Source organism: Mastigoproctus giganteus, chromosome 7 (assembly GCF_048544385.1).
Source record: "Mastigoproctus giganteus isolate SK-2022 chromosome 7, ASM4854438v1, whole genome shotgun sequence".
Taxonomy (NCBI): domain Eukaryota; kingdom Metazoa; phylum Arthropoda; class Arachnida; order Uropygi; family Thelyphonidae; genus Mastigoproctus; species Mastigoproctus giganteus.
In genome coordinates, this window is record NC_143581.1 from 106838149 (window position 1) to 106860004 (window position 21856).

The 21856-nt window shown below is 37.5% G+C and overlaps 1 protein-coding gene across 2 annotated transcripts in view; it reads right to left on the reverse strand.

The window, feature by feature from the left end:
* LOC150083135 (uncharacterized) overlaps positions 1 to 21856 on the reverse strand; it is a 122744-nt gene that overhangs the window by 45489 nt on the left and 55399 nt on the right. For both annotated transcript variants that reach the window (XM_090377068.1, XM_090377067.1), the window contains one exon: positions 2301 to 2506. In XM_090377068.1, the coding sequence (XP_090233194.1) occupies positions 2301 to 2506 (206 nt within the window). The remainder of the gene's footprint in view (positions 1 to 2300; positions 2507 to 21856) is intronic.

Here is a 21856-nt window from a genome sequence, read left to right on the forward strand (position 1 = left end):
TGATCAAGCCCTGTCAGCTTCAGAAAGGAAAGTTGTTTTTCTAAATTTACATTAAAATTTAAAAAAAAAAAAAAATGTATTGAACATCGTAGCTCTGTTTTATACTAACGATAAAAATTTACTTTTTAACTAATGTAACCCACTTGACGAATGGTAACTACATTCCCCTCCAGAGGTAGATGTTTGTAATTAGTGTTCCACTGATATATTCTTTTATTGCATATCTAGCTGAGGGGAAAAGCTGGGTATCCACAGTTATTAGTCTTTGATGGGTTTATAAAAATTACTCTGCAACTGAATACATTGAAGTGAATATACAGCCAATTTTTAGCTAATTTGCCCTATTGCTCCTTCTTTGAATACACTACTTTTTTTCGTAATTAATTTGGGGGAAATGATTATACGCACAGTATATCCAAAACCATGGTATGAAGATGTGTATTATATAGAGGTTGCACTGTATTAGACACATTATTACAATGAATGGGTGCATAATATGAGTTTATCCAAAAAATAATATGCACTACATACTTTCTCCTAACTCCATATACCTGCATGACTGACTTTTATCAGAAATCTGAAGTTTAACCTCAGCATTAGTGTGTTTAAAACAGAGTTCCTTCCTACACTGAATGCCTGTATAGAAGCTTTTAAAAATGGATGGTGGTACTGCTTGAGATTACACTTTCAGATCAAAAATCTTTTATCAAAATGGACATTTGACATGGTTGAATGCAAACACAAATTTAGAATGGATCAACAGTAGATTGTAGAATGATTTCACATTGGTCTTAAAGGTTTTATCAAAGGTCAGACCAGCATTGAAGACAAGCAAATGCTCAGGTAGACTGAGAATGTCTACAGACAACACATTGGCAGTTATTAGTACCACCATTTTGGGGAAAAATAAGACATGATTTGTGAAGAAACCGTCAACAAATCTGGAATACCAAAATCATCTGTTCACTGAATTTTAACTGGGATGTTACAAAGATGAAAGGTCACTGCTTGATGGGTCCCACATTTGCTGTACTTTATATTTTACTTGTTCATGAATAAAGCATAAAGAAACTGCAACACAGTTACTCATATGTTACTGGCAAGAGTGAAAAAATAGTTTTTAAAATTCACATTCATTGATGTTATCATTGATGAGACATGGACACAACTTTAAACCTGAACCAAAGACACAATGAGCTCAGTGGAAGCATCCATGCTCATCATGCCTATGAAGGGCATTACTACTGCTGATCATGTGCCACTTGGAAAATCAGTAATCTGGAGACTACTATGCAACATTTCTTTGAAAATTCATTGGAAGCAGCCACAGATGTAAACTGGTGTGCTTGTACTTTATGACAACAGAAGGCCTCATATTACACATTTGTATTCACTTGTTTTCACTTATTACAAGTAAGAAGAACTACCTCACTACCCTTATATAGTTCTAATACTAGTCCTTGTGATTACTATCTGTAACCCAAGCTCAAGGAACCATTGCTGCATGGACAAAGATTTCTGTCTTTAGAAGCACTGAGTGCAACCACGATCCAATGCATCACACAGCTTAACTTCAGAAGACAGTTAAATGGCATTCAAAAATTACCAGAATTTTTGAATGTCATTTAAAATGTGTTGGGTAGCAGTCATAAGGTGAGAAGGGGACTACAGCAAAGGCTTTTAATATGAATTATATTATAAAATAAATTCATTTTAAATTAACCACTTTTGTGAATTACTTTTGGGATAATCCCCTTAATTATATATAGCCCCCACCTTACAGGGGGCTATAATTAAATAAGATTTTAATGCCTTTAAAACAAATTTTAATGCCTTTTTCTCCATATCGCAATGGAGAAAAAGCATGAAGAAGAAGGAATAGGAGAAGGGAAATTTTCTACACTGCTATTTTAAGCAAAAATGAATGGTAACAAGCCCAAAGACCACGAGGAAAGCAGACCAATAGTGTCAAGAGGGCAAGAATAGAGGAAAGCTTGTATTTTTGGCTAAGGCTAAAAAATGTAACAGGACCTAGGATGGCATGGAATGCTGATAGTTTAGGACTGATTTATATTACCACAGTAACCTGTACACACACTGGGTGAAACAAGTTTAGATGACGTACCTTGGTAACAGAAAAAAAAAAAAAAAGTTTTTTTCCATTCAATTAATAATAAGATATTTTGGTATGACTCTGATTCTTTTTAAGATAAATCTCCACAATTACTGTTGTTGATTTTCGTTAACGAATGTTGACTGAGTTAATGAAACATTGTAAATAAAATAATTAATGCACTTACCTGTGTCCATGGTCACTCATCAGTATGAGCAAAGTAGAATTTAAAATGCCATCTTGATGTAACTGCATCAGAAAATTATATATGTCTGTGTCTGCATAACCAACTAAGTTATAATCATCATGGCTTAACTCACCATGAAAACCAAATGCAAATTTAGGAATATCATAGTAAACATCAAAAAACTGTCGCAACCAGTGAAGCATTACCTATTAAAAAATATGTGCAAGCTAAGTTAGAGTTTTTAAAATTCATGAAAGATGTATATAAGATCATAAATAAACTAGAAACATTCTCTGTGTATGAAAAGAATGACTTAATTACATAATTAAAGTTAAAATAACTTATATTAAAAAAATATATATTGTATATGTATTAAGAAAAACTGACTCTTATGAACCCAACCCAGAATTCCTAGAAGCACAACGATTTGTAATGGCAAGAAATAGACGAAGTGTTGTCATTGTTATAAAGAAACTAAAATTAACTGCTTGATAGAATAGCAATCTTGGCTGCAGGCAGGATTGCTATTCAGGAAATAGAGAAGTTTATTTAAAGAGGGATTAAATAAATTATTAGAAGAAATGGGTTATATGTATAAGAGTTGCAATATGTGGGCGGGATGGGGAAACACATTTACCTCCGAGTACAAGAGTGAAAGAAGGGCGTAAAACATCTTGTTTAAATGTGGCAGGCCATTCTGAATGGATAGCTGTTTTTTTTTTTTTTTTAAAGCTAAACTAAATTTTTTTCTTTTTTTATGAAACCCCACACGCAAAAGGTATTAGAACTTACAGTAGTTGGTACATGGATCAAGAAGGTATTTGTTGACATTAGACTTGAATTTCTGTAGATTGTAATTTTCAAGAAATACGTCTGAAGGAGGTTGTTCGAGAAAACAGAAGTTGAAGGGATAACTGAGGAAGAAGAAAAGTTGGTTCTGTGAGTTCGAAATTAGCCAGTAGGTGGATGTTGTTTGCTTGTGACATGTTCAGACTGGTTTGGAAGAGAGTAGAGGAATTATACAAGCCAATTCAGAAAAACAGTGACTATGGAAGTATCTATAGAAAAGGCAGGCAGTAGAAAACTGCATTTAAGAGACAGAATGGAGAGACTTTGTTGGGTCGTTGTTGTTGTCGTTATTTTGGTTTTTAGGAGCATTAGCAACTAAGGCCATATTGCTCCGTTTGTTGGGTCATTAATTAATCTAATTGCCTGCTTTTGAATGGAGTTTAGAAGCCTGAGAGAGAGAGGTTATGGGGGCACCATCCCAAATATGGGAACAATATTCAATGGTATGGTAGATTTGTACAGAGTAGCTGTGTAGAAGAAAAATAACTCCAAGAACGAGAGAGAGACAGAGATATTAAGAGTCTGGGTAATCCATAACAGAGATATGTGATCTTGTCTATAAATCATCAAAGATAGTAGTAATAGTAATCATGGCATGTGATGCAAGAAAGCAAGTGTATTAGCTTATGTAGCATCAGTCAAATAAATAAAAAAATTCACAAAACCATTCCCTCTAAATGTTTGTCCAGTTCCTCCTTAAATTTATTTAACCTATCAACTTCCACAATGACAGATGGAAGTTTGTTCCGGCAATTAACCACTCGCTGGCTAGAGGCAAATTTCCGCACATCTATTCACAGCTGACTTTCCTCAATTTGAATTTATGTCCCCTTAGGTTCGTAATCTGAACAAGTGGAAGAATCCCATCAGAATTCAGCATGCTCAACCCATTCAAGGGTTGAGCACATACACCTCAATCAGATCACCTTGCAGGTGCTTATTCTCCAGCTGCTGCAATTTGCAGAACTTAAGCCTCTCTTGGTAAGAGGATCCCTTCATTCTCCTCACCAATCTTGTTGCCCTTCTCTGTACACACTCAAGCAAATCTACATCCTTCCTAAAATGAGGCCTCCAGACCTGTACGCAGTACTGAAGGCGTGCCCTGACCATTGCCTTATACAGAGGGACAATCACCTCCTTTTCCCTGCTAGCAAAATTCCTGTATATCATTGACAAAACCCCATGACCTGCTTTGGCAGCCTGTCTGCATTGCTCAGAAAACTTTGTATCTGACTGCACAATCACCCCCAGGTCTTTTTTATTTTCTACCACCCTAAGTGTAGTACCACACAGCTGGTACGTTCCTCTGGGGTTACTTCTACCCATATGCAGTACTTTGCATTTGTCAATGTTAAACTTCAGTTGCCACTTCTCAGCCCACTTCCCAAATTTTCTGGATCCTGTTGCAGTAGCACACTGCAATTACTGTCATTAACAACCCTGCCAACATCTGCAAACTTTGTCACTAAGCCTGATATACCTTCATAAATATCATTGATAAATATACAAAACAACAGTGGACCAAACACCGAACCCTGTGGGACTCCACTAATAACATTAGTCCACGAAGAGCAGTGCCCATTGATTACCACCCTCTGTCTTCTTCCACTCAACCGTCCTTTTATCCATTGTTGCAACTTACCCTTAATACCATTCTGCTCCAATTTGTACAGTAGGCTTCCATATGCAACAGTGTCAAAAGCTTTCCTGAAATCCAAGTATATGACATCAAAATAATTTTTTGCATCCAGTTCCTTCGTAACCACATTATAATATCCAATCAAATTTGTCAGACAAGACTTTCTCTTAACAAGCCCATGCTGTGTCTGAATTGTTGCTGCAGTTTTGTCTAGATGATCCTGCAATGCATCTTTAACCAGTGACTCCATTATTTTACCCAGAACAGAAGTTAAACTAACTTGTCTGTAATTACTCGTGTCACCCTTTGATTCCACTTTGTGAATTGGGGATACATTTGCACATCTCCAGTCCGTGGGGACCTCACCCGAGTCAAGGATGCCCTCATAATTATGGCTAAGGGTTTGCTTACTTCCTTTGCCGCCTCCTTTAATATAACTGGATAGATCCCATCCACCCCAGGTGCTTTTCTTATGTATAACTTCAACAATTTCTCCTCCACTCTGCTCTCAATTATTACAAAATTATTAAGCTCCCTGCTACAATTTGATAACCTCCAAGCATTTTCAATCCTTAATAACTCCTCATGCGTGAATGTAGATGCAAAATACTCATTGAGTTTGTTTGCTATCTGAGCAGGATCATCAAGATAAGCATAAGAGCAAAAGAATCCATTTTCTGAGACATAAGAGAGGATTGAAATTAATTAAGTTATCTCTGCCTGATTGGAAAATTACCTGGAAATTAGTATTTAAGGAATTGGTAGTGGATATTTGAGAAGTTGAAACTGATTGTGTAAAGCAAGGTTTCTCAAACTGGAGGTGGAATGCAAGGTTTTGTAATTAGCAAAACTATGGAGAGGATTTTTAGTCAATGGAAGAAGGTCATTAATATACAAGAGGAAAAGAGTGAGAGGAAGACTGAACCTCGGGAACACTAGCATTACTGGAGAAGTTTGAAGACAGAGAGCCAACTACCAATCAATTATCCCCGGGGGCTCACATCTGGTGAGTATGGGCTTGGCACACCCAGGGTCCTGAGCTGGATATCATCATTCTTCTCTTTCTTGGTGATTCCCTTCTACTTTTGACACTCTCTCTCTCTCTCTCTCTCTCTCTCTCTCTCTCTCTCTCTCTCTCTCTCTCTCTCTCAGGGTTACTCGGGAACTTTTTTTTTTTTTTTTTCCTGGTGCAGCATAAGCCTCAGGCTTCCTTGCATCATATGGATATTAATAATAATAATAATAATAAGTAACCTTGAAATGTTAAAGTTGATTTCTTGAGATTCTGCAATGCAATAATTGCTAATTTTTCTTAAGTTAGGAGTACCTTATCACTTAGCATTCACAGTTCATAGGCAAGACTAAGTGTAACCTATAAACTGCCCCGATGGTGGATGAAGAGGCTGCAGTGGGTTCAGAGGGGGAGTTTTTCTTTTTTTTATATTTCTTTCAACTTGTGAAATACCTGGAGAGTCAAGTGGTATGTTTCCAGTTTTGGTTTGAAGGGCTGCCGTGGTAATATTTGTCACTGAATCTGCTCCAGGTGGTTAGAGAACATTAGGACACTAGTTCTTTGGAACCACAGGCTCACTCCACTACAGGGATGAATATTTATCGTCCTTCCCGGGTTCCCCTTTCAACTGATGGCGCTTATTGCTCCATTGATAACCAGGAGGATACCTTCGCCTACATCCTCCATATTTCTAGCTATACCCTCCTTTCTTGCGTACACTCTGTACTTCCCCGACTCTACTTTTTTTTTTTTTTTTTTTTTGTCTCCGTCCAGGAAGCTCTGGCGACCCTGGCAGAGACAAGCCAGAGAATAATGGGCAGACTGGCTACCTCCTAGTGGGACTCAACGTTGCCCGTGTGTGTGCGGGCAACGTTGAGTCCCACTAGGGGCCCTGCGGCCAAATGCCAGGACACACAACAGAACCTAACGCAATATGTCATATACAACACACAACACTTTTCTGGCATTTACAGTAGTACTGTATTCCTTCACAGCGAACATATGGTGCAGATGTGGGAAACCACAGGTGGCGCCTGACCCTAATACTATGCACACTATAGGGATGAATACCATTAGAAATCAGTTGAAGGGTGCAGCCCTTTAGGTCTTGGTTTTGATGTGTAGAATACACAAAGTTATGATCATCTATTATCCATCACTACTTCTAAGTAGCTGACTGCTCATTTGCTATGTATTCGGCATGCATCAAAGTGGATAATGGGAGGGTGACTGACAGATAGGGTTCCACAGATCAGCAGAGTGCTTGACTTTATTGTGGGTCTTGAACAAAGACAATAAATAAGGCAGATAAAAGCTCACAGACACAATGTTCCAAGGCCAATCTTGTGGGCCCCTCAATAATAACAACAAGATTATCAACGTAAAAATGAAGGGGTGTGGTGAAAAGTAGAAAGCAACCACTCATCAAGCACCACATTCCACACCATGGGTACAAGAATAGAGCCCTGTGGCATTCATGTGAGATACTGTGAAATTCAGTGGTGATTAACATCTTTCTATTAGGGAAATAGCTGACAAGACAAGAGTACAGTTCTTGAGTACACTCAGCCTTCCTTGCATGTTTGAGAACACTGGGCGACCAGACCATGCACCGATTCAGTAAAATTTCAAAACACTGCAATTTGGAATCTCAAGTTCCACTACAGATGCTTTCTATAGATCAGTTTCAAATATAAGGCATCATTATTCATTATTATTTGGTTACCCTCCCAATATTCAATTAAATACAACTTAAGAAAAAATTATTATCCAGCCAAAATGGCTTGCCATGTTTAACACATTTGCTGCCTCTGATACAAGCATGAAATGGCACCCAATAATGTGCCGTATACATGTGCTGCTTACTCACCATGTATATGGCACATGAAACTAACATTTTCTCAACATTAGCACATTGATTGAACTCCATGCTATTTGTGGCAATACTTCGTTTTCGTTTATAGACTTGGTACACAGTTTTATTTGTCCTCTGCTTGTGTTGAGGTTAGTTTATGTATGTGGAATAAAATTTTGAGGTTTGTTCTGATTTACAGCTTGGCCAAAAGTAAGTGTTTGTTTTTAGCTATGAATTCAACCATTATTTATTTTTAGGTGGGTATTAAAAGGAGTTACTCCTCAACATTCTGAAAATAACGTCACAGTGAACCTATATTTACGAGGGTAAATATAGGTAGCAGTAAATTTTCTAAAATATTTTTTGATATTTTAGATGATACTGTAAAATTAACTTCAAGTTCACTTTGCTAATAAAATATTTTTGAAAACTAATGATATTAGCAATAAAATGAAATATGAAAAGCAAAAATATTTTGGTAGAGTCAAAGTTACTGCACGTGGTGACCATCTCTGTGTCTATGACAGTGAATAAAATTAAGATGGAGGTACTAGAACAAATTAAAAATATATTTCTGTAGAAAAGGGAAACTATTGGCACTGAAAGCCTAAGCAAAGTGAGGAAAGTTCACAAACTTGTCCAATTTTCCAATTACCAGCATTATTGTGGACCATACTATGGTTCATTTAGGATCTCTGTTGCTGGAATGGTCTTTATTAGCACAAGGGCTGCAATGGTCAAATTGTGCCTTTTAACTTGTGTAAGAAGCTGGGGCAAGTACCAAAAAATCAAATAGTGTGAATGAGAGCTGTAATACTCAATATGTTCTACGTTGATATTAATATTTGTAAAATAATAAGAGGAGTTTATCTCAATATAGTACGTAGAACACTTCCGTATGATACTCTCCAGAAACGAAAAAATCGAAAACTTACATTAGATTAAAAAATAAATAATTAAAAACCAATTTAACAGAATTCAAATCAATTTAACACAATTAAAAATAAATTTAATGCAATTAAAAATTAAAAAGAATCTAATGAAAATATTCAAAACGATTTTCCTTCCTGAAGCTGACAGTGCTTTTCGACTGTATGTAGTGATCACAGGAATGAAAATTACCGAATAGGGCTGAACCTGAAACTTACATAGTGATTATTTGTCTTCGTGCATGCGCGTAAAGGTCCACGCATCGGAGATCAAATATGGCCGCCGAACATTAACAGAATTCTTGCGTAATTTAATTTCTACGGTTTCTGCAATTAACAGTCGCGTATAATTACGTTGAACATTAAGTATTTTGGCCTTGTTAAATAAAAAAGTATGTTTTTCGTTAATGGCATGAAAGGCTAATTCTGACTCTGCTGAACGAGAAGCACGAACTGAGGCTTCATGTTGATTTACACAAATATTCAGAGAAAAATCGTGTCGAACCTTGGTAAGACGAGTCGCAATTAACGCAAGAAATGTTGTATACCAGATCATTAATTTGTGTTGCGAACACAGAAAGACCTAAGCGATTGTTCAGTATAGTGTGTAATTTCCGTATTGGCCTGGCCATAATTTTAAATTCAGTATCTTTAAAGAATCTATTAAGCTGTTTGTGTCACCGTTCAACATATGGGACAGAAATAAAGTATTTTTTGATATTACTATTGTTGGCTGGTGTAGTATTTTGTATCCTATCCTTAGCCTGTACCCTAATTTGGTTTATTGTGGCAAGGGGATAACCCCTGTTTAAGAACCTGCTAGTTAATATTTTTATTTCTGAGCGCAAAGCAGATTCCGCCGTTGAATATTTATAGGCATGTAGAAATTGATTAAAGATAATCGATCTTTTAGTAGGTGAAAGGGTGATAGCTATTATAATGTAGAAGCATAGGTTTTCGATAGATGCTAAATTGGATTTTATTTGAGTCCCAAGTAAGCATGAAATTTAGAAAGTTTAATGACTTTGTATCCGTATCTTCCCTTTCCAACGTAAATTTGAGTCTAGAATGAATATTATTAAACGAACGTAAAATGTCTTGGATAGTACTACTATCAGTGATAACTAGAACATCATCTAAATACCTCCCATAGTATGTTATATGGAGTCGAAAAGGTGTCAAATGTATATGCTCAATCGTTGAGAATTTGTTATTTTTATTTGGTTTTTTTTAGGAGCATTAGCAACTAAGGCCATATTGCTCTGGGATATGCGGTGATCATTCCCTGACCTTTCCGCATCCTCCGTATTTGGTGGTGACGGGCTCGAACCCTGGTCTAATCAAGAAGCATGTGCTACGCACTGCTGCTCCTTCCCACCTGGCTACGGAGGCGCCAATCGTTGAGAGATAGATCTCTGACATTAAGCCGCTCAGGCTCAAACCCATTGGCAACCCTTGTCTAGAAAGGTGAGATAGTTGGCCTCAACTAACAGTTTAATTAAGTGAAAAATTTCCTTAATAGGTAGCTTCATATAATTAATCGGTATCGAGTTTTTATTTAACATATCCCAAATAATATCTAATGTGTATTCAACATTTACATTCGTATATAACGAGGTAACATCTAGTGAGAATAAATTATCATTGTTGCCAAGTCCTGCCGTCTTTAAGATTATCAAATAATGTATCGTAGTTCTTAATCCCAAATTGTATTACCTGTCTAAAGGGTTTTATAATGCTATATACATGTGTGGCTAAGGATAAAATGCAGAGTTCCTGTAGGAAACAACAGATCGATAGGAAATCCAGCCTTGTGTAATTTTACCTGACTGAAAAGTGCAGGAATATTGTATGTTCTGGCCTTCAATTCCTTTAATTGGGTCATAGTAATGTAGGTGTTTTTTTCGATACATGGTTAATGTTTTATTGTATTGATTGACCAAATTGGTAAACAGTGCCGGGTCTACTTAAAGATAAGTGGAAGTATCTGAAACAACTGAATCTAACTTATTAATATAATCAGGTTTATCTGGTATTACCACTGTATCTCCTTTATCTGCCCTCTGTATAATAATGTCCTTATTTCCTCGAAGTTCTCGTAAAGCTGAACTATCATGTATATTCAATTTAGGAAGTCGCGTTTCTTTTTGTTATTCACTACTTGGTTAACTTGTTTAATAAATAAATCTTTTTTGTGGAACATTACGAAGTCCAAATTCAATATCAGTTACGCATTGTTTTTTAGGTAGTTTTCGAGGTGGTAAATTATAATTTAGTCCTTTGGATAAAAGTGAAATCTGGTCCTGTGATAGCGTACACGAGGAAAGATTTGTAACCTGTTGATATGTCGGTTCGTTGAATACTGGGTGAGGGGGTGTTCGTGACCTAGCTGACATATTCTGTGGTAGTACGTTTGTGTGCCTGTGGGGGGGGGTTGTCACCCAACTTGTATGTACTTGGTCGCAAGCCCGCGACAATGTGTTACAATTTGCATGAACGTGTCTTGACCTATCTGGTAATGTTTGCAATTTATTAACGTGTCTGTTTTTTTTATTTCTGAGGCCTGTGCTTTGCGTCGCAAATCTATGGAGGTCTTCAATACAGACCAATCGTTCAGATGTATATAATTTTTACTTTATCGCGAAGCTTCCTAACCTGGGAAAGGTATCTTTTTTATTCGAATATCGAGATTTTAAAGCAAGTTTCACAATATTATGCGATGTGGCCAGTGTTAGTTGTTTTATGCCTGCAATTTTTTGATTTAAATTAACCCTGGCAAACTTCGGAACGATGTTGTTTCGAAGGCAATATTTTAGAAAAGAAATATGGTAACTTTGGGCAGAGTATCTTAGCGTTGATTTAATGTAATTTTGCACCAAGCCATTCAAAAAATCCCCCATAATTGTGTATATCAATAGATTACACCTGGAGAGATGGGAAGTGAATGAAATAGTCAATAAGAGTTTAAAAAATGAATTAGATAGCGTGAATCAGAGCTGTATTACTCAATATGTTCTACGTTGATATTAATATTTTTAAAATAATAAGAGGAGTTTATCTAAATATAGTATGTAGAACACTTCCATATGATACTCTCCAGAAATTAAAACGAAAAAAATCGAAAACTTACATTAGAGTAAAAAATAAATAATTAAAAACCAATTTAACACAATTCAAATCAATCTGACACAATTAAAAATTAAAAAGAATCTAACAAAAATATTCAAAACGATTTTCCTTCATGAAGCTGACAATGCTTTTTGACCGTATGTAGTGATCACAGGAATGAAAATTACCGAATAGGGTTGAACCTGAAACTTACATAGTGATTATTTGTCTTCGCGCATGCAGGTCCATGCATTGGAGACCAAATATGGCCACCGAACATTAACAGAATTCTCATGTAATTTAATTTCTATGGTTTCTGCAATTAATAGTTGTGTATAATTACGTTGAACATTAAGTAAACCTGATTATATTAATAAGCTTGATTCAGTTGTTTCGGATACCTCCACTTATCTTGAAGTAGACCCGGTACTGTTTACTACTTTGGTCAATCAATACAATAAAACGTTAACCACGTATCGAAAAAATGACTACATTACTATGGCCCAGTTAAAGGAATTGAAAACCAGAACGTACAATATTCCTGCACTTTTCGGTCAGGTAAAATTACACAAGAGTGGATTTCCTATTTGACCTATTGTTTCCTACAGGAACTCTGCATTTTCATACTTAGCCACACATGTATATAGCATTATAAAAAACCCTTTAGATAGGTAATACAATTTGGGATTAAGAACTATGATATATTATTTAATAATCTTAAAGACGGTAGACTTAGCAACAACGACAATTTATTCTCACTATATGTTACCTCATTATATACGAATGTAAATGTTGAATACACATTAGATATTATTTGGGATATGTTAAATAAACACTCAATACTGATTAATTGGTCCTTGAGGTTGTCACAGACATTCTCTCAGAGCCAGACAAGCTGTACTTCCTACCTGGGAGTCTAAAACACTGATGGAACTGATATTTGGGTGACACTCAAGTCAAGTGGACCCAATTTCGGCAAAGTCCGGACGGTCTGTGACAGCCATATCCTCTGCTTGCACCTTCACGATGGTGGGACTGTTAGTAATCCTGGGTATAACCTCCATGCACAAGTACATGGTGGGTGACCACCCAGGTGTGAACCAAAGTAAGCAGGGGTCGAGGTGTGGTGCCCACACCACATGGAGGAACGCCGTCCCTCTATGTTACCAGGCAGTACTAGGTAGTAGATAACTCCCATCAACCGGAGAAATACGACTACTTTGCTTATTGGAGGCTTGAAGTGGTGGAACCCATGTTTAGTCTTTGGAGCTAAGTTCCGGTCAACCCTTCCCCATCTCTTCCATCATGCAGTATGATTGATGACTTTTGAGGTTATGATGAACATCGTGGCGAGTTCGATTATATTCCTTACATTTTGAGGGTACAGCTCTAAAACGGTGTTCACAGGCCGGCCGCTAGTTAGTACACCGGATCGAACCTGTTGGTATCTCTCTAGGAGGCTTCCGGATCAGCTAGTGTATAATCTTGCTACCTCTACTCTGCCAGATAGTGACTGGAGGGAGCCCGAGTAGTGTGTATGCGGGGAGCATTGTCGAGGCCACGTTATGTCAAGGATCTGGGTATATTCTTACCACGTGTACGCCATATCCAAAAATTTCATTACTTCATACAGCATGTCCCACCCACCTTTTCTTACTATTGAATACACCATGAATTGTCAAACTAATAGAGCAAGCTTATCTGCGAAAAGATCTAAACCTCCCAAACACTTCCTAATTCATTTCACAAATATACGTGGTCTCAATTCTAATCTCAACGATGTCCATTTCCACTTGCAGTCTGCCAAACCCCATGTACTTTTTCTGACAGAATCTCAGTTATCGGTTGATTCAACTACTGCTCATCTCAGATGCCCAAATTATTCGCTGTATGATTCCTTTCGCCTCAAAGGTGGTACTTGTGCATATGTCCGTTCCGATGTTCCCTGTCAGAGACTTGCCAATTTGGAATCTTCTCTGGCTTAAAATCTCTCTACCTCATTGTGTGAAATTCATCTGTTGTCTCCACTGTTCTCCCAACTCCATTAATCATTTGGAGTTCTTTGACTTCCTCTCTTTGCAACTTGACTTTCTCCAGTCTAACTTTCCTAACAGTAAGGTAATTTTCCTTGGTGATTTTAATGTTCACAACTCCAGCTGACTTCCGTTTTCTAGTCACACCGACCAAGCAGGTCGAGATGTTGAGACTTTTGCAATTACTAATGACCTAGCACAGATTGTTCATTTACCTAAAAGAATACAGGACAATCCTAATCATACAGCCAATACGCTTGATCTTTTTCTCAGAAACAACCCTTCTAAGTTCACGGTCGAAGTGAGAGGTCCTTTAGGCACTTCAGATCACAACTTGGTGATTGTCTCTTCTCCAATGGAACCTTTATCTCATGGCTATTCCCAACCTCGTGTTGTTTGGCATTACAAGATTGAAAAATGGGATGACCTGCGAGACTTCTTTTCTTCTTTTCCATGGTCAGATTACTGTTTCAAAACTTCTGATGTCAATGTTTGCTCAGATCGTGTCAGTGAAATTATTCTTGCAGGAATGGAATCCTTTATCCCACACTCCACTTTAAAATCTCGTCCTTTATCTAAACCTTGGTTTTCCAATAAATGTGCTAAAGCTGTTCAAGAGAAGAATGTTGCATATCGTAATTGGCTTGTTTCTAATTCTCCAGTTTCATTTTCTGCCTACACCAAAGCTCGTAACAATTGTAAAGCAGTTATTAATCAGTCCAAACTAGAGTATGAACAGGCTAAGAGTAGAAAACTTGCTTCTTGCCTTAATGGTAGCCGAGCATTCTGGTCTCTTGCCAAAGCTATTGGCCACAACTTTTGTCCATCTCTGCTCCCACCTCTGTCCAAACCAGATGGTTCTGTTGTCACTTCAGCCAAGGATAAAGCTGACCTGCTTGCATCCCATTTTTCTTCCAGCTCATGTATTAATGATCTTGGTAAAACACCTCCCACCATTCCCAACACGCTCCATTCAATGCCTCCTGTGGTCTTCTGCCAAAAGGATATCAGAAGGATTTTGACAAATCTCGATGCTAAGAAAGCTCCAGGTCCTGATGGTATTTCTCCACTTCTTCTCATAATCTGTGCTCCTGAACTTACTCCTATTCTTTGCAGCCTTTTTTCACTTTCTTATTCCAAAGGTGTTTTTCCTTCTGCTTGGAAATTTGCTCATATCCAGCCAGTTCCTAAAAAGGGTGACAAATCCCTCCCATCCAATTATCATCCCATTGCAATTACTTCTACTCCAATTAACCGCCAACTCTTAAACTACCTAGAAACCTTCCGTCTGATCAACGATCGCCAGTATGGATTCCGTCACTGTTGATCCACTGGTAATGTTCTGGCTTATGTTACCCATTTATGGACTAATTCAATGGAAAGGTTCGGTGAAACACAAGTAGTTGCTCTTGACATCTCAAAGGCGTTTGATTGTGTTTGGCATAAAGGTCTTTTAAACAAACTTCCATCTTATGGTTTGCCAACTGTTTTTAGTAATTGGTTATCCAGTTTTCTCTCTGATCGCTCACTGAGGGTGATGGTAGATGACTCTCTGTCTTCTAACTTCTCCACTAATGCCGGTGTCCTCCAAGGTTCAGTTCTTTCCCCCACTCTTTTCCTCTTGTATATTAATGACCTTCTTCCATTGACTGGATATCCTATCCATAGTTTTGCCGATGATAGCACACTACATTCCACTTTCCATTTTGAGAAACCTTGTCCTCCTCAATTAGCTTCTATTTCTTGAAAATCTGCTTCCAATTCCTTAAATGCCAATCTTCAGGTAATTCTCCAGTGGGGCAAAGACAACTTAGTTGTTTTCAATCCTTCTAAAACTCAGTCTTGTCTTATATCTCGCAAAAAGGATTCTTCTGACACTCCGATTTCTAGGCAAAATGATATATCTCTTTTTGGGATTACCCTGACTTCTAATCTCTCTTGGCACAAGCACATTACAAATATTGCTTCCTCTGCATCTAAAAAACTTGCGTTTCTCTTTCGCTCTCGGCGTTACTTTTCTTCCAAACAGCTGCTCACTCTGTATAAATCGCAAATCTGCCCTGCCATGGAATATTGTTCCCACATCTGGGGTGGTGCCCCCAAAACCTCTCTCAGGCTTATTGATTCCATTCAGAAGAGGGCAGTTGGGTTAATTAATGATTCACCTCTAACAGTCTCTCCACGCGCTTTCTCATAGATGTACTGTTTCTGCTGCATGCCTCTTCTACAGATACTTCCATGGGCACTGTTCTACTGAATTGGCTTCTATGTTTTCCGCTCTCTCTTTCAAAACAGTCCGAACACGTGCCGCCACCAGCCAACATCCATTTACTGTCTAACTTCAAACCCACAGAACCAACTTTTCATTTTCCTCATTTATTTATTCAACTGCTGTTTTCTGGAACAACCTTCCTTCATACGTATTTCCTGAAAATTACAATCTACAGAAGTTCAAGTCCAATGTCAACAAATATGTTCTTTCGTCTTCCCAACCTCCAACCCAAGCCCGGGTACTAAGTACTATAGGTTCTAATACCTCCCGTGTTTGGGGTTCACATAAAAAAAAAAAAAAAATATATATATATATATATATATATATATGAAGCTACCTATTAAGGAAATTTTTCACTTAATTAAACTGTTAGTTGAGGCCAACTATATCACCTTTCGAGAAAAGGTGTACAAACAAATTTTTGGATTTCCAATGGATTTGAGCCTGAGTGGCTTAATGTCAGAGATCTATCTCTCAACGATTGAGCATATACATTTGACACCTTTTCGAACCCGTATCACATATTCTGAGAGGTATTTGGATAGTACTACTCTCAGTTATCACTGAGAGTAGTACTATCCAAGACATTTTACAATTGTTTAATAATATTCATTCTAGACTCAAATTTACATTAGAAAGGGAGGATATGGATACAAAGTCATTAAACTTTCTAAATTTCACGCTTGCTCGGCACTCGAATAAAATCCAATTTAGCATCTATCGAAAACCTACAAACACCGGTATGCTTCTACATTATAATAGCTATCATCCGTTCACCTACAAAAGATTAATTATCTTTAATCAATTTCTAAATGCCTATAAATATTCAACGACGGAATCTGCTTTGGGCTCAGAAATACAAATATTAACTAGCAGGTTCTTAAAACAGGGGTTATCCCTTTGCCACAATAAACTGAATTAGGGTACAGGTTAAGGATAGGGTATAAAATACTACACCAACCAACAATAGTAATATCAAAAAATACTTTATTTCTGTCCCATATGTTGAACAGTGGCATGGTATGCTTCTACATTATAATGTAGAACGATATGCTTCAACATTATAATAACTATCATCCGTTCACCTACAAAAGATCAATTATCTTTAATCAATTTCTAAATGCCTATAAATATTCAACGACGGAATCTGCTTTGGGCTCAGAAATACAAATATTAACTAGCAGGTTCTTAAACAGGGGTTATTCCCTTGCCACAATAAACTGAATTAGGATACAGGTTAAGGAGAGGGTATAAAATACTACACCAACCAACAATAGTAATATCAAAAAATACTTTATTTCTGTTCCATATGTTGAACAGTGGCACAAACAGCTTAATAGATTCTTTAGAGATACCGAATTAAAAATTGTGGCCAGGCCAATACTGAAATTACACGCTATACTGAACAATCGCTCGGTTCTCTCCATGTTCGCAACACAAATTAATGATCTGGTATACAACATTTCTTGCGGTGATTGCGACTCGTCTCACCAAGGTTTGACGCGATTTTCTCGGAATATTCGTGAAATCAACATGAAGCCTCAGTTCCTCTTCTCGTTCAGCCGAGTCAGAATTAGCCTTTCATGCCATTAACGAAAAACATACTTTTTTATTTAACGAGGCCAAAATACTTAATGTTCAACGTAATTATATGCAACTATTAATTGCAGAAACCGTAGAAATTAAATTACACGAGAATTTTGTTAATGTTCGCCGGCCATATTTGATCTCTGATGGGTGGACCTTTACACGCATGCACGAAGACAAATAATCACTATGTAAGTTTCAGGTTCAACACTATTCGGTAATTTTCATTACAGTGATCACGATATATGGTCGAAAAGTGTTGTCAGCTTCAGGAAAGAAAATAGTTTTGAATATTTTTCTTAGATTCTTTTTAATTTTTAATTGTGTTAAATTGGTTTTTAAATATTTATTTTTTACTCTAGTGTAAGTTTTCGATTTTTTCGTTTTAATTTCTAGAGAGTATAATACGGAAGTGTTCTACGTACTATATTGGGTTAAACTCCTCTTATTATTTTACAAAGAAATTAAGAAATTTAAAAACAAGCATATAAAATTAGTCTTTTTCAAATAAGCAAGGAATTCAGTCAGATCTGTATCATTTCTTAGGATGTAATTTAATTCCAGAAGTTTCTTCTCCTCTTAAGTATATTTAAATACATGCAGATCTATCTGCATAGTGGTTACATTCAACAAGGATATGCTTCGCAGGGATTGAAAATGTACACAGTGAGGGAAATGGGAGTCAGAAGTCTCCCAGAAGGTACTGGGAGTCAGAAGTGTTCAAAGCCGCTAAGTGGATTTTCTTATTTACTGATTTGAAATGATCGTTTTTCTAAAAAACTTTTGATTTAAATTTAGTAGTATAGCATTATTTTGTGATTTTCTGATTAATCTAGTGTATTTACTTTACTCGACCTTGTAATTGCATAAAAGTATTGGTAAGGGTATCAAATCCATGTATTACATTCCAGCTCAGCTGAACGAGAAGTTTTTTAGCCATATTTAGCCGCTTTATTGACCAATTGTTACATCAAATTATTTTCTATAAGTGGCTTATAGACCTAGTCAGGATCCTTAGTTTATTCTGAATTAAGACAGCGAGATTTGGAAGTTAATTAATACTTGGTATCCGTAGATTTACAGTTCTTAACTTGCCGCCATTGTTATACGACAGAACGTTATATCCCGAACTAGATTGCGTAAGTTTAGTAGTACAGTAATTGTTAAATTGTCAATTAATCAGTAAAGTCTATTAATTTTGTTAAACTTCGTTGTCATTTAAATTGTACTATTAACTAAATACATATAATGATTTAGATTACAAATGTAACATAATTAATTAACACATAACTTGATATGGAAGTTATATAAACGGAATTCGTAGATAATACTCGACACTGAAAAAAATATATAGCATTATAACTGTGTTGGGATACAAGTTTAGGGTTATAATTGAAATTTTATTGAAATTAAATTGAAATCATGACTCAGACCAGAGCAGCAAAGCAAAAGGCTCAAGCTCATGGGAGTACTGTAATTCAGGGGAGAACTGAGGGGGGCAGTTGCCCTCTGAATCACAGCCTTTTAAAATACACTGCTTGCATGATGTTTGTGGAGGAATCGGGTGCGGGACATGATATTGCCATGGGGGATGTCTTTGTGTGTGTGCGTGCGATGCAAGAAGTGTAACGAAATCAGGCGACAACTCAGCGTTGTTATGGGCCTATATGAGAGCTTGAAGGACAGGGTGGATGCCCTCGAAAGATCTAAATTGAGGGGCCCATCAAGCTCACAGCTGCCCACATCAATGCCAGAGCTTGCACCTGGTCATCGTGCAACACAGCGGCAACGCCCAAGGCAGAATGCGCTGGTCCCACAGGAACTAGTAGTTGTTGGTGACTATTGTCAGGGAAACGGGGAACATGCTTGGTAAAAAGGATAGGTGGAACAGGACCAGGGTATGTCTGCCAGGGGCAAAGGTTGATGACATTGTAGAGTGGATATCATCTTTTAAGGGCACAAAAGGTGATATAGTTGTACACATTGGCACTAATGATATTAAGAGTAGGAGACCGGCAGAATTACTTAACAAGTACAGGTCACTGTTGAAAAAAAGCCGTGAATTAGGGTTGAATTTGAAAGTGTCTGCAATTCTGCCCAGACACGAGAGGAGGGAGTATATGATGAGAGTCTTGTCGATCAATTTGGCCCTGGAAAGACTGTGCAAGGCTCAAGGGGTAGAATTTTTTTCAGTCTGGTCTGTACTTGTTAACAGGAGAGACTGCTTCTACAGGGATGGGATACACTTAAATAGAAAAGGTGCAAGAATATTTGCTGATGCTATCGAGGCATATGTTAGATGGGTGAGAAAACTGCTAGCTTGGGGGGATACAAGGATTAATAGATTAACAGTAGCCACTGGCAGAGGTGAAAGTGATTCTTGCACTGCTTCTATTGAAATGAGCAGCAGCCTGGAAAACAAGATGCAGGATATTTCAGAGACTGCTGGGAGTCATTGCGGTACAAGTAAACACATGGGTTGTGTTAGGGTAGCTAAGAATAGGAACAGGTGCATGTATACTTGCGTGTACACCAATGCTAGGAGTTTGGTAAATAAATTTGATGAATTTGAGGTATTGCTCAAAACATCAAAGGCTGATATTGTTGGGATATCAGAGACGTAGTGTCACACAGATATATGGAATGCAGAACTGGAATTTAGGGTGTACAATGTGTACAGAAAGGATACGAAGGGTGGAAGGGTTATGCTATTAGTTAAGAAACACATAAAATCCATGGAAGTGAAGCCAGTCGACATCGCTGGACAGTGCAGTGTCGAGTCAGTTTGGTGTGACATAAGCATTGGGAGATCAAAATTGAGAGTAGGAGTGTGCTATAGGCCTAATGACTCTGATGAGTATAATAAGAAACTGTACGGGGAAATAGAGTGGGCCAGTAAATCAGAGAGTCTTATAATGAGCGATTTTAATTTCCCAGACATTGACTGGAATTCGTGGGTTGGTCACTCACACACACTAGCACAGCTTTTGTGGATTTATTGGATGATCGTTTTCTACATCAGTGTGTTCGGGAGGCAACTAGAGGGAGTAATACTCTTGATCTGATTATCAGTAGTGATTCTTCATGCATTAAGAATCTGCAGATAAAGGTACCACTAGGTGGCAGGGATCACAGTGTGCTGAAGTGGGATTTACTCAAAGAGGTAACTACTATCAGGGGTAAAGGGAAGGGTTTTTGCTTTCATAAAGGCGACTACGATGGTCTGAGACAGTATTTATATTCTATACAGTGGGACCAACTGATGATGTTACCAACAGCAAATTCAAAATGGGAAGCATTCAAAGAACTTATCTTGGAAGCTACTAGGCATTACATACCAACTAAGAAATATTGTTCAAGGTTTAGGCAGAAATGGATGTCAGATGAGCTAATGAGACATATGGCAGATAAGAAATATGTATGGGATACATATAAATTAACATGTGACACAGAAGCCTATGGTAGATATAAGCTGATCTGTAACCAAGTTACAAAGTAGGTTAGGCAGGCAAAGGCAGATTACAAGAAATCTTTGGCAAAGGATGCAAAGAAAAACAGCAAAGAGTTCTTTACTTATGTAAACTCTAGAAGGAAGGGGATGAATCAGATTGGTCCACTTGATATCGATGGTTCAACTGTTGATGATCCTGCTCAGGTAGCTAACAAACTAAATGAATATTTTGCATCGACATTCACACATGAGGAGTTATTCAGTGAGGGGAACGCCAGAGGTGTAATCAACTCTGGCAGTAAGCTAGATAATCTTGTAATAACTAAGGGTAAAGTGGAGGAGACGTTGTTGAAGATAAACACAAGAAAGGCACCTGGGGTGGATGGGATCTATCCAGGTATATTAAATGAGGCAGCAAAGGAAGTAAGCAAACCTTTAGCCATAATTATGGGAGCTTCCTTGGACTCAGGTGAGGTACCCCTATACTGGAGATGTGCAAATGTGACCCCAATTCACAAAGGAGGATCAAAGGCTGACACAAGTAAATATATACCTTTGAGTTTAACTTTGTTCCAGGAAAATTAATGGAGGCACTGGTTAAAGAAGCACTGCAGGATCATCTAGACAAGACTTCAGTTATAGCTCTGACACAGCACGGTTTTGTTAAGGGAAAGTCTTGCCTGACCAATTTGATTGGATACTATGATGCAGTCACAAAAGAACTGGATGCAGGCAATAACTTTGATATAATATATTTGGATCTTAGAAAGGCTTTTGATACTGTTGCACAAATTGGAGCAGTGTGGCATTGGAGGCAAATT